This window comes from Ammospiza caudacuta, chromosome 23 (genome assembly GCF_027887145.1).
Source record: "Ammospiza caudacuta isolate bAmmCau1 chromosome 23, bAmmCau1.pri, whole genome shotgun sequence".
In the NCBI taxonomy this organism is placed as follows: Eukaryota; Metazoa; Chordata; class Aves; order Passeriformes; family Passerellidae; genus Ammospiza; species Ammospiza caudacuta.
This window is the reverse complement of record NC_080615.1, coordinates 5,495,587-5,510,430: the sequence shown is the minus strand read 5'-3', so window position 1 is coordinate 5,510,430 and position 14,844 is coordinate 5,495,587. Positions and strand designations below refer to the sequence as shown.

At 51.2% G+C, this 14,844-nt stretch overlaps 1 protein-coding gene across 1 annotated transcript; it reads right to left on the bottom strand.

Moving 5' to 3' along the window:
- Positions 1 to 973: 973 nt before the first annotated feature.
- SCN3B (sodium voltage-gated channel beta subunit 3) lies at positions 974 to 11,573 on the bottom strand. The gene is made up of 6 exons (XM_058819102.1): positions 11,243 to 11,573; positions 9,677 to 9,840; positions 7,668 to 7,893; positions 5,401 to 5,539; positions 4,234 to 4,330; positions 974 to 3,187 (listed from the first exon to the last, which is right to left on the bottom strand). The coding sequence occupies exons 1-5, from the start codon at positions 11,295 to 11,297 to the stop codon at positions 4,267 to 4,269; spliced, it is 648 nt and encodes a 215-aa protein (XP_058675085.1). The 5' UTR covers positions 11,298 to 11,573; the 3' UTR covers positions 974 to 3,187; positions 4,234 to 4,266.
- Between the last annotated feature and the right edge of the window lie 3,271 nt (positions 11,574 to 14,844).

Here is a 14,844-nt window from a genome sequence, read left to right as displayed (position 1 = left end):
GAGTTATATTTGCACATGGCTCGGGGAGGTTCCTCCTCTGGCCGTTTCTGTTACCTCACTCATTTAGGCCAATTCCATTGCTAACGTTCAAGGCCACCTTCCCTGACCCCAAACCCTGAGAGTAGGTAGGGAATGAACCCCGATGTGGAGCTGCCCAGTGGAATTGGGATTTGGGGGAGCAGCTGATACAGCTCCATCCAGCAGGGAGGTGGAGCCCGTGCCATGCACGTCATCCCCATCTCCACATCCCCACCTCCTGGGAAATGGCCCTTGGAGAGCAGGGATGGAGGCACCAACCTGGCTCTGGGCTGGATGTGGAGGGAGGGAAGAGCAGCAGAGCAGTGGCAGCACCACAACCTCGCAGGGGCAGCCTGGGACATCACCATTCCTGTGGGATTCCATCTCCCACCAGTGCTCCAGGGCTGGAGAAAGCTGCTAAAACCCTGGGGCGCGTTCTCCCCTCCTGGGTTTTGTTCTCCCTACCTGGGTTTTGTTCCCCCCACCTGGGTTTTGTCCTCCCACCCTGCTCCTGTAGTTCCTGGGATGATGAACGAGGCTCTGCTCTCCTCAGCACAGCACAGGAGCAGCTCCTACAACCACCACAGGCACTGCATCCCTGCTGGAATCCCCTCCAGAAGCAGGGGGCTGCTGGCTGAGGTGACTCTGGGGTGGGTGGGGGAAGGATTGTGGGTTTGTTTTAGGACTTGTCCCGACTGTCAGAAACTTTGCGCTGTGCGCAAAACAAAAACAAACAAAAAAAAACCATAAAAAGAAACGAAAACAAAAACCAACCCGTGGTTCAAAGCGATACTGGAACGTGCTGGAATGTAGGAATTGTACAGGCTCTGCAGCCAAACTCTGTGTAAGTAGTTAGTACCATGGAAGTACGGTATCAATTAAAAAATCTATCCAACAACCAGCGTGGCTCTTGGTTCTTTTTATTGTCCTGCCTGTTCCAGAGTCTCCTTGCTCATTCCATCACACACAAAGTCTTTGTCAGGACCATCTCTTCCAGGTCTTGAAGAATCACCAATTTTAAAATTATTATTCCTTTTTCCCTGCGAGATTCTTGAGCAGAACTTTGCACCCTGTTTCCTCCTGCTTGGAACACCACGTGGCAATGTCACCTCTGTCTGCAGGAACTGGAAAAGTGAAAGATTTGTCCAAAAAAAAGCATCCAGAAGATGCCTGTGGGACTCAGGGAGGTGCAGGACAAAGGGACGGCCCTTCTTTACCACCTGAGGTAGCTCTCAAGAAGTTCTTGGGTTCACTCCTGCTTTGATTTAACAGTATGACACCAGAGGGTTGTCTGTGGCTCACAGGGAATGAGGAGCAGAGCTGGAGTTGTGTCCTAAAATTCACCTAAAATGGGCTCAGAGCCGTGGGCAGTGCTGGAAACCCCAGAGTTACAACTCAGTCCCTCCTCTGTTGAGTTCAGGATTCTGCCAGGCAAACTGGGATAGGGAAAAAGATTGCATCTAGCTGAATATTCCTGGATATCCCTTTTGGGTGTTCCTTTTGGATGTCCCTTTTGGATATCCCTTTTGGATGTTCCTTTTGGATATCAGGATTTTGGAACTGGTGCCAAGACTGTGATTGTGCTTCATCTAAAAAATGTGCTCCCCTTGCCAGGCTTGGCTCCGGGTTTGGGAGCAATCCTACTACCAAGATTGCACTGGAGTAGTTGGCTAAAGTTGACACCCACTCTAATAAAAGGGTTTTGAACAAGTTCCAGTTGGAAATTGGCCTGAGCCTGCCTTACAAATGGGGTAATTCCTGTGATTTTTAGCCAGCACATAGAAAGCAGCAGGACAAAGCAGAGGGGATCCCGTGGGTGGGTGGGGAGCATGCCTGGAGTCATGAGCACTTGGAGCCACTTCACAAATGGAGCAGAATTTGTCAACTCAGTTGTCAACAAAGCAGCACAGGCTCCACTGCAGCAGGGATGTCACAGCTCTGCCATGCAACAAACCCAAACCTTCCCCACCTGGTTTTACAGCACCATTCCACCCTGGCCAATGGTTCTGCCTTTTCCTCCCTTCCAATCCCAGCTGTTGAGCTCGACTGATCTGCACTGAAGGGCAGAAAACAATTTTTATTCTGCTTAACCCTCAGAAAAGGTAAGTTTACATAGGAAAGATGGAATTTGCAGGGTGATTCCTGGGCACCAGAAGATCATTTAGGATTAATCCAGACTATTTATACTGGTGATTAATTACCTCAAGAGAGAATTAGGATTAGTGGGAAAAGTCGCTGTTTTCTGCCTATCCCTCTAGACGGTGCTGCTACAGCACCAGAGAACCATCACAGTTATAAAACTACAACCATTTTACTCAGCTGTGAGGGCTTTGCATCCTATTTATTTCTCCTGCCTACCAGCATGGGGCTGCCTTCCTTTTTGGGGTTTCCCAGGAAAAGGTGGATCAGTACCTTGTCCTGCTGCCTTGCCAGGTGTGTCAGGTTCCTCCTGCTGTGCCGGGCAGGTGGAATGAAGGCTTTGACACTTTGATAAATGACAGGGACACAGGGGTTTCTTATATTTACATCATCCTGCTTCCCAAAGTAGGAATATTTCATGCTCTGTATTCTCAATTTCCTCCAAAGTGTGAACATGACAGAGACCTGTTCTCCCTATTATACATTTCCAAGTTTAGTGTGTTACAGTCCTCACCCTACTCTGCTTGTGCACGGACAGCCTAAATTCTAAATTCAGAGTGACTCCATTAATTAATTAAATTCTCCCTGTTTTAACACCAAGAAAACTGCTTGGGCCACAGTATGTGGTGGAATAACCCCGTAAGAGATCCTTGTTCACACTCCTGCAGCTCAGAGCAGCGTGCCGTACATACCCTTAACCTCTGCAGTGGAGAAGTAGCACATTTAGCAAATGAAGGTGGTGGTGAGAGCAGCTAAGGAGTGACAGGTCACATTTACAAAGCCATTGAGGTGATGGGGGGACTGAGAGTCGGGGAGGAGCCGTGCTGCCCACACCCATTTGCTCAGCATGCTTCCACAGAGGAGTCCTTCAGCACTGGGCTGGCAGCTCAGGTGGGTCACAGGACCAAAGTCAAGGCTGTACAGAGTCCAAATGGGAGAGAATTTACACTTCCCCCTGCTCCTCCTTTGACAGCGCAGAGCTCCCCTCAAAGCTGGCTGGTGTGGCGTGGTCCTTCTGTCTTCAGAGCCCCTGCAAGGGAGACAATTCCTCTTGGAGCTCACAGGGGTGAGGGTGGAGTTAGCACAGGAGCTGACCGGAGGTGAACGAGAGGGTAAAAGATCCAGATTTTAATCTGTTGCACACAAATTCTGTCAGGACCCAGGACATCCCTCTGTCTGTCCTGAGCAGCCCAGACCCTGCCAGGGGGCCCAGAGACCCTGGCACAGAGCCCAAAATGCCCCCGTGGGCTTGATTATGACCCATGGAGCAAATTACCAACCTTGTAAGAAGATCAGCAAGCCACAACAATTTAGATAGAATATTAGTGAAGTTATCATGGGTGAAAATTTGATTTTTTGGGGTTTTTGGTATGGAGTTCAGGAGGCAAGATGAAGGAATCTGGGTGTGTCCAGCCTTTCTCCTTCTTCTTCTTGGCCTCCATCTTCTGCTGTGATGGTGGCACTTTGGGATTGGTTTAGTGAAGAAGCTCACTGTCTAACATAGGTGATAGGTATTGGGAAGTGATTGCAAACATTGTACAGGTAGTTTTTAGTATAAAGACATAACAGTGCCCTGGGGGCAGGCAGAGTGCCTGGAACTGTCCTGCTGGATGGACCTTGGCAGGGCAGGAGAAAGTTTTTTATAGATAAGGAACAATAAACAACTCTGAGACCGAGAACTGAAGAGCCCTGACTCCTTCTTCAAGCACCAGGCTGGGAAAAGAGACTTTCGAGCTTTTCTCAGGGTCACTCTGACCAGCTAAAGATCCCAACAAAATTCCTTCCTAGCACGTGTTTTCTTTGGAGACAGAGCCCTTACAGCTGCCCTTGTGCAGGGGAAAGTGAAGTGAAGATTCCCAACTCCACAGCAAAAGATAAAGGAGGCATAAATACATCGTGGCCTGTGTTGGTTTGGGTTTCAAGCAATACAAGCACACCTAAAGACACCTGTGTGGCTTCTGAGGTTTCTGGGGAGGCTCCAGGGGAGCACAGCCACGCTCCAGGAGCCTCCAGCCCCACCACAAGGAAGCTGAGGGGTGGACAGACACAAGGAGTGACCGCTTGTCCATGACCCACCTTGGTGCCGCTCACTGCGCTGCCTCCCCTCTGCTACTCCTCCACAGGCACAGCACAGTTCTCCTTGTTTTCCGATGGAATTGCAAGGTAGTCTGTCCTGTAGGTGGGGGGAAGGAGGAAAGCACACAGTGTAAAGGCCAGCTTGGGTAAACTCACCTTTGCTGAGTGCCTGGAAGCATCTCTGAGGTAACAACATCACCTGTGGATGCTCACAGAGGGAAACTCCTGGGCACAGGCAGGAGCAAACACTGAGTCTTCCCTGCTCCAAAATCCTACACAGCCTGCCTTCCTTGGTACAAAGAGTGCTCCAATCCCAGCCAAGTGTGTGGAAAGATGGGAATGGGCCAGGATGAAACCAGATCTTCCAGGAGAGCATCTCCACATGGCCCAAACCTGGAATAGTGCTCACTCCCTGCCAGGTGTGTGGTGCAAGGGGCACAGTGCTGGTGCTCCTAAACGCTGCAAGGGCTTTGGGCAGAGCAAACACCAACCAGCCCATGGCACAGCAAAGTTCATCTTCCTGCAGCCTTCCAGCATGTTTGAATCACTACTCACTCCATTGATCTTTGTTGCCCTGTTCTTCTAAAGTTCTTCTAAGCCTTCTGATGTTTACATTTTTGTAATGGAGTTTCTCACACACTTTTTATGTAAATGATTGCTTTGCATTCCTTTGTGGAGGAGGAGAGAATTGATTGCTGGTTTGACCAGTGAGGTTGGAGAGGTGGCAATTTCATCCTCTAATCCATGGTCACTTTTGGAATTCTATAAATATAGTTCTATAGTTGCAAAAATTCTATAGTTGCAAATAAACTATCCCCGTTTTTGCCTTGGACATCTCAGAGTGCAAGTGTCATTCATTTCATGTCATATTGCCACAGACCTTATTGATGATTTCTGGCAAACTACACAGGGTCTGTCCCATGTTGTGGACACACTACAGGCCCAGGTTCCTGCTGGTACAGAACCAGCTCCTTGGGGTTTTACAGTAGAGGAGGTGAGGCAGAAGGAATTAGTATTACACAATTTATTCATTCATCAGGAAGAAAAAATCACCAATTTGAGACCTGATTGTCCTGTGCTAGCACCGGTCTATGCACATCTGAGAGCTCTGGGACGTGTGAGGAGCTCCTGCAGAGCTGATCTCACCTCCAGGGGTTCCACACTTACGCGTTTTCCTGGGCAGCCTCCTCTGCCTTGGACACCTTCCTGTAGCAATAGATCATCTCAATCAGCAGCCACAGCGTGAGGAACACCAGCAGAATATACATCATAATTTCTGAGATGACAGAGGTGAAGTCTTCTCCAGCTGTGAATAAAATGAAATAACCCCTGATCAGTGCCATGCAGTTCCATGGACATTTCCCACCTTTCTGTCATCCTTCCTAACCCTCCTTGCCAGAATCTCCAGGTGCTGTGAGGGGGCAAAAGGGAGGGACCTGCAAGAGGCAGGGATGGCAGAGGGATCCAACATGCACAGCCCTGCCTGTGCCATCCCCACATCCTCAGGGATTGCTCACCTATCTCATCCTCAGGGTTTGCTCACCTATCTCATCCTCACGCTCTGTTCCGCACTGGTGTTACTCGGCTCTGTTGTGCCACCAGTGATTTGTAAAGGATCAAAGCATCGAGGTGCTTCAGGGGGAAAGGGCAGACAAAAGGGCTGAAATCTCCCGGCCCTCTCTGGAGAGAGCAGCAGAAGCCCCTGTACTGTCTGCAACATACAGCACTGAACCCAGCAACACCCAGAGGAGCAGAGAGACTCAGGAGCACCACAGAGGGAAGGAGGAGAAGGAGGAGACTGGCATCAAAATGGAGAGCCAGTCGTTGTTCCAGGAGGGAGGGGGCGGCAGCAAGGAATCGCTGCAGCTCCCTGGGAAAGGCATCGCTGTAACATCCAGAGCTGCCATCAGAGGAGCTGGAAACCTCTGCTGGAGCCTGCTCAGCTGTGCCCAGCTGTGCCCACTGTGCCAGGCCCACCGTGCCTTCCCACACTCACACACAATGAGCCTGTGCCCACAAACAGCCTCCAGCCAGCAAACAAGCCACAGGTTTTTCCTCCTGAGCTGCGTTTGTCAATGCCAAACTCCGAGTCCTCTCCTGCGGCGCAGTGACAAACTCTATCCACCATGGTGACAACACCCACGGCCAGTGACAACACAAAACACCCTCCTACCCTCATCCACCACGGTGAGGTGGGTCATCCTGGCCGGGAACAGCAACCACACAGGTTCAGGGAGTTCTGTTGGAGCTGGTGCTGCATTCAGAGGCCTGTGGGCCAGAATAAAGCTCTGGATCCAAACCCTCCATCAGAACTGACTCCTTTCCTTCACCATCGCCTTAAAGCTTCTCCACAGAGGGAAACCTGAGGAGCAGCCCCTGTTATGGGGGAAGCTCCATCCCAGCACCACCAGAGCTCCTGCAGGCCTGGACTTGTCCCCACGGGCCCAACTGCAGCACCCAGCCAGCCCAAAGTGTCTGTGGGGTGAAACACCACACACCCAGCCAGCCCAAAGTGTCTGTGGGGTGAAACACCACAGTGCCGCTGTTTGGTTCAGCAGCAGGGCCAGACAAGCTCAGGCATGTCCTGTCTACAATATTGGTAATTATTCCAATAGATCATCTTGGCCAGGGGAGAACAAAACATAAAACACCCTCCTATCCTTCTCCACCACGGTGAGGTGGATCACCCTGACCAGGAACAACACAAAACAGCCTCCTACCCTCCTCCACCATGGTGAGGTGGATCACCTTGGTCAGCAAGAGCACAAAACACCTTCCTACTCTCTTCCACCGTGGTTAGGTGGATCACCTTGGTCAGTAAAAGCACAAAACACCCTCCTACACCACGGTGAGTGGATCACCTTGGTCAGTGAGAGCACAAAAACAGCCTCCTATCCTTCTCCACCATGGTGAGATGGATCACCTTGGTCAGTGACTGCACAAAACAGCCTCTTACCCTTCTCCACCATGGTGAGTAGATCATCCTGACCAGGGACAGCACAAAACACCTTCCTACCCTCTTCCACCACGGTGAGGGGAATCACCCTGACCACGGACAGCACAAAACACCTTCCTACTCTCTTCCACTATGGTTAGGTGGATCACGTTGGTCAGTAAGAGCACAAAACACCTTCCTACCCTCCTGCACCATGGTGAGGTGGGTCACACTGACCAAGACTGCCCTAAACACCCTCCTACTCTCCTCCACCATGGTGAGGTGGATCACCCTGACCAGAGACAGCACAAAACACCCTCCTACCCACTTCCACCACGGTGAGGTGGATCACCTTGGTCAGTAAGAGCACAAAACAGCCTCCTATCCTCCTCCACCATGGTGAATAGATCACCCTTGACCATTGACAGCACAAAACACCCTCCTCCACGATGGTGAGTAGATCACTCTTGACCAGTAAGAGCACAAAACAGCCTCCTACCCTCCTCCACCACAGTGAGGTGGATGACCCTGGAGCTCTGGAAGAGCGGCCGGTGGATCTCGAACTCGAACTCGCGGGTGATGTTGCAGGTGTAGATGCCCGAGTCGTTGAGGGTGACGTTCACCACGGTGATGGACACGTCCTGCATGTCTTTGCTGCCGTTCCACTGGATCCGCCCGCTGAAGCGGCTCGGGAACTCGTGGTTGGTTTTCCTGTACTCGTAGATCTGTGAGGGAATAAACATAAAGGGATATATAGATCTGTGAGGAACATAGATAGATAAATATAGATAGATCTATGAGGGAATAAATGGATTTATAGATCTGTGAGGAATATATATATATATATATAAATATAGATAGATCTATGAGGAAATAGGAAATAAATTGATATATAGATATGTGAGGAATATATATATATACATATCTGTGAGGAAATAAATTTAAATGGATATATAGATGTTTGAGGAATATATATAATGTATATAATGTATATAATGTATATAATGTATATAATATATATAATATATATTATAGATATTATATGTATTATATATATAATATGTAATATATGTATGTGAGGAATAGATAGATAGGTAGATAGATAGACAGATAGATAGATAGATAGATAGATGAATCGATCTGTGAGGAAATAAATATAAAGAGATATATAGATCTATGAGGAATATATACATATAAATATATGTATATATTCCTCAAAATCTGTGAGGGAATAAATATAAAGAGATATATAGATCTGTGAGGAAGATAGATAGATAGATAGATAGATAGATAGATAGATAGATAGACAGATAGATCTGTGAGGAATATATACATATATAAATATAGATAGATCTGTAAGGAAATAAAGGGCTCTGCTGGTTAATCTCTGCCTTGGACAGCATCACACCACAAGCCAGGGGCAGCATCCCCCTCCAGCTACACTCAGGGATGTTCTGAGCTCCCTTGGTAACAGGAGCTATTCATATTCCATCATCCTTTGCCTCAAAGTATCAGGTGACTTTACAAAAGACAGGAAAACGAACGATCAGGAATCCAATATCCCCATCAGAGAGGGAGAAAAACGAAGTCACAGCAAAACACAGATGCACATGGACAAAAAAAAATCAGCAATGGGACAGAACACTGGGATTCTTCATGCCCAGCAATGTGTCTGAGAGTCACTGCATGTCAGATCCCCTGAGGAAAGAGCCACAGAGCACCCACAGTGAACACCAGCAGCTCTTTTTGGGAAGCCCTGGGGTATCCAGCTGAGATGGAAGTGCTGCAGGACCGATATGGCAGTGTGACATTCTGGCTGACCACAGTCCCACCATGACCTGTGGTTGGTGTTCTTTGGGTTGCCACTGGCAAATGGATCCCCTGGGGCACTGGGAGTGAATTCCCACCTCATTCCTTAGCCTGGTCCCTTTAGTTCTCAGACAGAAGGAGAATATTGTCATCCTGCTCAATCACAGCCACTGATTTAATGCTTCAGACTCAGATAAAATAGCTAGAAAGAAATGTGCACTCAGCCTTTATCTAGTTCTCCATTTCACCATTCTCTCTTGAATTCCAGCTGCTCCTCATCTGTCATATTTCCATTTTGATTCACTCTGAAAATCAATTTTACCTTTTCCTGACAGGGATCCAAAGCAGCTCCCGGAGATCCTCCCACAGTTGGGATAACACTGCTTTCTCTGAGGCAAAAAATAAGTAAATCCTGCCCTGCAGATTTATTTTAATTAATTTCACCTCCAAAAAAACAGCTTTGAGATTCAGAACAGATTCAGACAAGGGTGCCAAGGGTCAGTTATATTTGACATCCTCAAGTACTGGGCTTGAGGTATTGAGGGAATGGGACTGGAAATTGGCACTGATTAATCTACAACCCAAATATTTGACCTCAACAACTGATTGCAGCTTTTCCTGCCAGGAGTTCGTGCTGTGCCCAGGTGTGGAAATGGGATAAGCAAGGAAAGAAAGATAAAGGACTCCAGTCACACATACAGGCTCATCCTTCCCCCCGTTGGGCCTGTAGTACCATTCCACCACCGTGCTGGCTGTCACCTCTTCCCTCTTCATGCAGGAGATGCAGAGCAGCTTCATGTCCGTCCCTTGGACAGCCTCTGTCTCAGATGGGACTTCCACACACACCGAGGAGCAAAATCCAGCTGGGGGAGAGGAGCAGCAGAGAAAGAGGCGTCAGGACAGAATTAGAGAAGCATCAGTCATTCACATCTTGGCATTAATGTCCCTAATGGAAAATGGCTTGATTTATTGCTAGCGCTGTCTGATAACAGATTAAGTCTCAAATGTTAAATTTTACCAAGCTTCCTTCTCCTGAGATATCAATAATTCATAATAATTAACAGAGGGTGATCACTTCAGACAGATTCACCTCTCCAGCATCTGCTTTGCCACAACTTTCATCTTTCCCTGGTAATTAATGCCACTTTAAAGGCATTGTTCATTGCCTCCCATGCATGCTGGGCATGCCCCTGTTAGAGCAGCAATTACAGTCTGGGATGAGGGGAAGCCCAGAATTCCAGAGTGGAGGAACAGTTCGCTCTTTGTGCTAAGTTGGGAGGTCTGGAGGCTTTAGTTCATCCAAACTGGGAGGGTCCAGCACCCTTCCTGTTCATGGGCACCACTGGGAACCAAGGGGCTTGGACAGGAGTGAATTTGGCAGCAGAAGGAGTTATTGATTTCCCAGGCATTCCTGCTCAAAACGCTTCCAATCAGAGCTGTGCTAAGGCTGGCAACTCTCGAATGCTGCTCTTGCAAAGAGGACAGAAATGGTTGCATGTGAAGCCACACGCTGGAGCAGGAAGGAATCGTTTCAGCACCACATCTCCGAGCAAATCGCTGCTGACATTTGTCCCCCGGGCTAAAAAATCCCGGGCTCTGTCTGTCCAAGGCTGTCTCCAGAGCCCAGACGCTGACTTTGCTGGCTGCTCCCTCCTCCCCAGCCTCTGAGGCACCATTAACCCACTCTCTCAAGCAACATATTATCTATCCCGGGACTATTCCTGGAAGCAGCCTGGTTCCAATTCCCCCGTACTACCAGCTCCACGCACAGCAGCAGCTTCCAGGGAGAAATAAGGAAAAGCTCCTGGATCCTGCTTTGCTCTGAGAAACGAGATCTGTGCACACAGACAGGCACCCACACACAGGGCTGAAGGCACACGCACATCGAATGTGGCAAAACCACCCAACCCCTTCTCGCGGCAGGAATCAAACTGCAGCTGCAATCGATTGATTAACTCCAGTTTACACAGACTGCACGGGAAACGGCACTAAAGCACCTCTTAATGGGCTGCACACCCTCCCCGAGGCAACCCGATGTCAAATCGCGCTGCAAACCCCGGACAGACAGCAAACAGCGAGGGACCAGCACATGCTTTGTGCTCGGCACGGAGGTGTTTTCACTCCCTCACACCCACACCAACTCCGCACGAGCCTAGTCCCCTTCTCCCCACAACAAAAGCCGCACTCGGAGGGCAGGCTGGGAGCGAGCATCCTCCCTTCTTTCCAGCGGCGCTGGGTGGGAGAGGGAGCGGCAGCAGCACCTACCCCAGAGCAGCAGGGCGAGCGCGGCCGCGCAGAGCAGCCGCGGCAGCGCAGCCATTGTTCGGAGCGGGGCCGGCGCTCAGGCTCCTCGGCAGGATCCTCTCAGATGCTCTTGGATGCTCTTAGATGCTCTCGGATGTTCTCTGATGCTCTCGGATGCTCTTCCCCCGTTCGCCGCGCTCCCGGAGCAACAGGATGCCGGGCGGGGAGCGGCCGGGCGGGCGCGGTCCGGGGGCTGCGCTCGGCCGCGGGGGCGGCAGCACCACGGACAGAGCCCGAGCCCTAGCCCGGTGCCTGAACAGAGCCCGAGCCCGGAGCCCGGAGCTTGCACAGAGCCCGATCCCGGAGCTTGCACGGAGCCCGAGCCCGGAGCTTGCACGGAGACCGAGCCCGGACAGCTCCGCGGCTCCGCGGGCGCGGCCGGCGCTGCGCAGGGCGCGGGCGGAGCGGAGCGGGAGCAGCGCTGGATCAGCAGCAGCGTTGGATCATCATCATCATCATCATCATCACCAGCAGCAGCAGCAGCAGCAGCAGCAGGTGCCCCGCGCCGGGAGCGGCTCCGCGGGGCGCGGCCGCGGCGCTTTTGTTGCGCGGGCTGCGGAGCGCAGCGCCCGGCGGGGAGGATGCCTGGCAGGATGCTTAGGAGGATGCCTGGGAGGATGCTTAGGAGGATGCCGAGGATGCTGGAGCAGCCCGGGCGGGGGGCACGGCCGGCACATGCGCGGCCGCCTCCCCCGGCCCCTCCCGGCTCAGCGCAAGCAGCCCCGGGCTCCGGTGGTCGCAGCGCCCAGCTCGGCTGGAGGCATCGCACAGAGGATATCACATCAGCACGGAGTGTTAAGGCTTTGGAATGGAGCTCAAAGCTCAGTCCCACCCCCTGCCATGTGTGGGGACAACTCCCACCAAGCCACATCCAACCTTCGAGCACGTCCACGACCTCCCTGGATGCCCTGTCACCGTGTCACAGCAAAGCATTTCTTCCCAAAATCTGAATTTCCCCTCTTTCCATTTGTACCCCTCGCTCCTTGTCCTGTCTCTACAGATCAGCATCACTGTCCTGCCTCCAAAAAAAGCCAAGGGGCCGGGGGGAATGGGGGGAGTTGTCCCTGCGGGGTCACAGAAAGGCCTCTGCTGCTAATAAGTTTAATACTAACATTTGCACAGCTCTGAAGGTCACAGTTGGAAATACTGGGAAATCCTCTTGCCTCATGTTCCTGCCTGATTCCAGGGAATTTAATGCCAGCAGCAGGCTGGGCTTTCTCTCCTTGGACAGGGGCCACCGTGCCCTGGAGGGCTGCTCCAGCTTTGAAGGTCACAGTGGGCAGAGAGGAGGAAATGAAGCTTTTGTTGCATGTGCTCCTTTTAAAGCACCTGCAGCTCCACACACAGCACAACCGATTGAGTTAAACCTGAGGATGGCACAGGAGTGGCTGGCAGTGCCAAAACTCAGCGTGCAGGTGGCCAGAGCCACCCAGAGGTGTTTGCAGGCAGCAGAAACATCAGCTCCAGCTGTGCTGGGGCTCTCAGCTGGGCACACCCCACTGGTGTGGGGCACACACGTGAGATCAGCTCCCTGCACTGCTGGAGCGAAGCAGGCACAGAACAGAGCCAAGGCTTTTCCTAGACATCACCTAATTGTGTTTGTGTCAGCAGGCTGCATTCATCATCTGCCAGCGGCCACGCAGAGCAGCTGCCTGCACGTCACCCTGCCCAGAGAGGCTCCAGTGGCTGCTCTGAGCCATTCCCAGCCAGGGACACCCTCCTGCTGCTCCTGCTGCTCCTGCTGCTCCTGCTGCTCCTGCTGCTCCTGCTGCCTGCACAGGCAGCTGTGCCCTGCTCCAGCCCACATCCGATGGGATTCCCCAAATCTTTGCCGCCTGAGGTATCCCAGCAGGGACTGGCCAAAGCCACATGCTGGCTGTCAGGTTGTTCTCACCGTCCCTGATGCTCACAGGCTTCTTTGGGCTCCTGTGCACTCTTCCAGCAGCCCACCAGAAGAAAATAAATCTATTTAATGGAACCAGGTGTGGCCAGGGAGACCTACAGCTCGCAGGGTGCTGATGCCAGCGTTCCATCCCCCCCTTAGAAATCATCCATCATGGATACAGAAACCTTAAAATCTGATTTTCACCTTAAAATCTGATTTCAAGGTATCACAGCAAACGTGATACCCAGAGCTGCATGAAGGACACGGAGCCATTTCTTTTGTCCCATTGCCACCTGTCATCACCACAACAGCACAAAGGGAAGGGCAGGTTGAGCCACAAGGGTTTGCTCCTACCCCTTCTGGAACAATCCATGCCATGCACAGCAGATGAGTGATGGGGACGGGTTTTTTATAGCCCCAGGAGCTGCTGGAGAACATCCCTGGCTCTGTCTGTCCTCTGGCAGCCACCTGTTCCACAGAGCTCCACGGAAATCAGAGCTGTTCCCAGGCACCAGGTGCCCTGGCAGGACGCAGAGCAGGGATCAGCAGGGCTGCACTGTTTGTGCTGCTGCCGCTCCAATTACATCTATTACAGACAATCCTGCCAGGGAGGAGACTCAGGGGCCAAGAGGATTAAGAGGAAGCAGCAGCTCGACCACACTGACTCAGCCAGAGCTCTGACTGACCCCCAGCCCCTGCTGCTCCTCAGGTAGAAGCAGAAACCTTTGCTCCTCTAACCCCAGAGCCTGCCTGCCAAACAATCCAATGATATTGGCAAACAAACATCCTGAAAAAGTAATGAGCTTTCCCTCAGAATCACTCATGTACCAACCTCAATGACTCCATTCCAGACCAGCCTCGTAGCTGCTATTTAAAGGAGGGAAATGGGGCCCTGAGGTGGGGAAAACCTCTGGTGAAACTGGCCTTGGGTTTGGGTGGATTTTGAAATGAAAAGTCACAGGTCAGGGAGGTCACACCCTCTTCCCCAGCTCTGGAGAAGTTTATTCTTCACCTCAAACCTACCACAGACAAGACCCAAGGTGATTTGCAATAAATCCACCCAGATTCTTAACCTGCCACAAGCTGTGCTGGTTTTGTGTTCAAAGCAAACCTCTCTGGGTTCTGTCTGAATGAAAGGATAAGATCATTTCACTCTTGCTACAATCTGGAACCACTCCAGTGCCACCCTGTGCCTACTTGGGACAAGCAGCAAACACCTCCCTGCCCTCTTCAGGAAAACTTGTAAATAATCAGGATTTCACGCTCAAAGCTGTTTCAATTTTGAGCCCTGCACAAGGGATGGAGAGCAGAGATCCTCCCAACCTCTCCCACACCAGGATGATGCACAAGCTGCTCCTTCCTGCCCTGTCTCCATCCCTGGGGGTCAGGGGTGGCCCTTGGGGCACCACAGAGGGCACTGCCACTCCAGGGGACACGGATAAGGGGATGCAACGCTCAGAGAAAGAGAAATCTCGACTGTTGAGGGAGGAATCTCTGCAAGAAGCAGCCCAACTTATCATGCAGGGGTTGCTATGGCAACCCACCCAGTTAATGCTTCACAGGAGGAAAAAAAAAAAAAAGAGAAAAAAAAAAAAGAAAAAGGCTGAAAAGGCTGGCACTTGTGCACAGGCACAACAAGGCGAGGAGATAAAAATAATTCCAGCACCCTGCCCCCACT

Bases quoted from the DNA above. Each gene is read 5' to 3' on its own strand.
- SCN3B (XM_058819102.1), bottom strand. From the start codon at position 11,297: ATGGCTGCGCTGCCGCGGCTGCTCTGCGCGGCCGCGCTCGCCCTGCTG. The intron at 9,841-11,242 runs GTAGGTGCTGCT...CCTCTCCCCCAG, and splicing joins GCTCGCCCTGCTGCTCTGGG to CTGGATTTTGCTCCTCGGTG. The intron at 4,331-5,400 runs GTAAGTGTGGAA...CCCCACCTACAG, and splicing joins GAGGCTGCCCAGGAAAACGC to GACAGACTACCTTGCAATTC.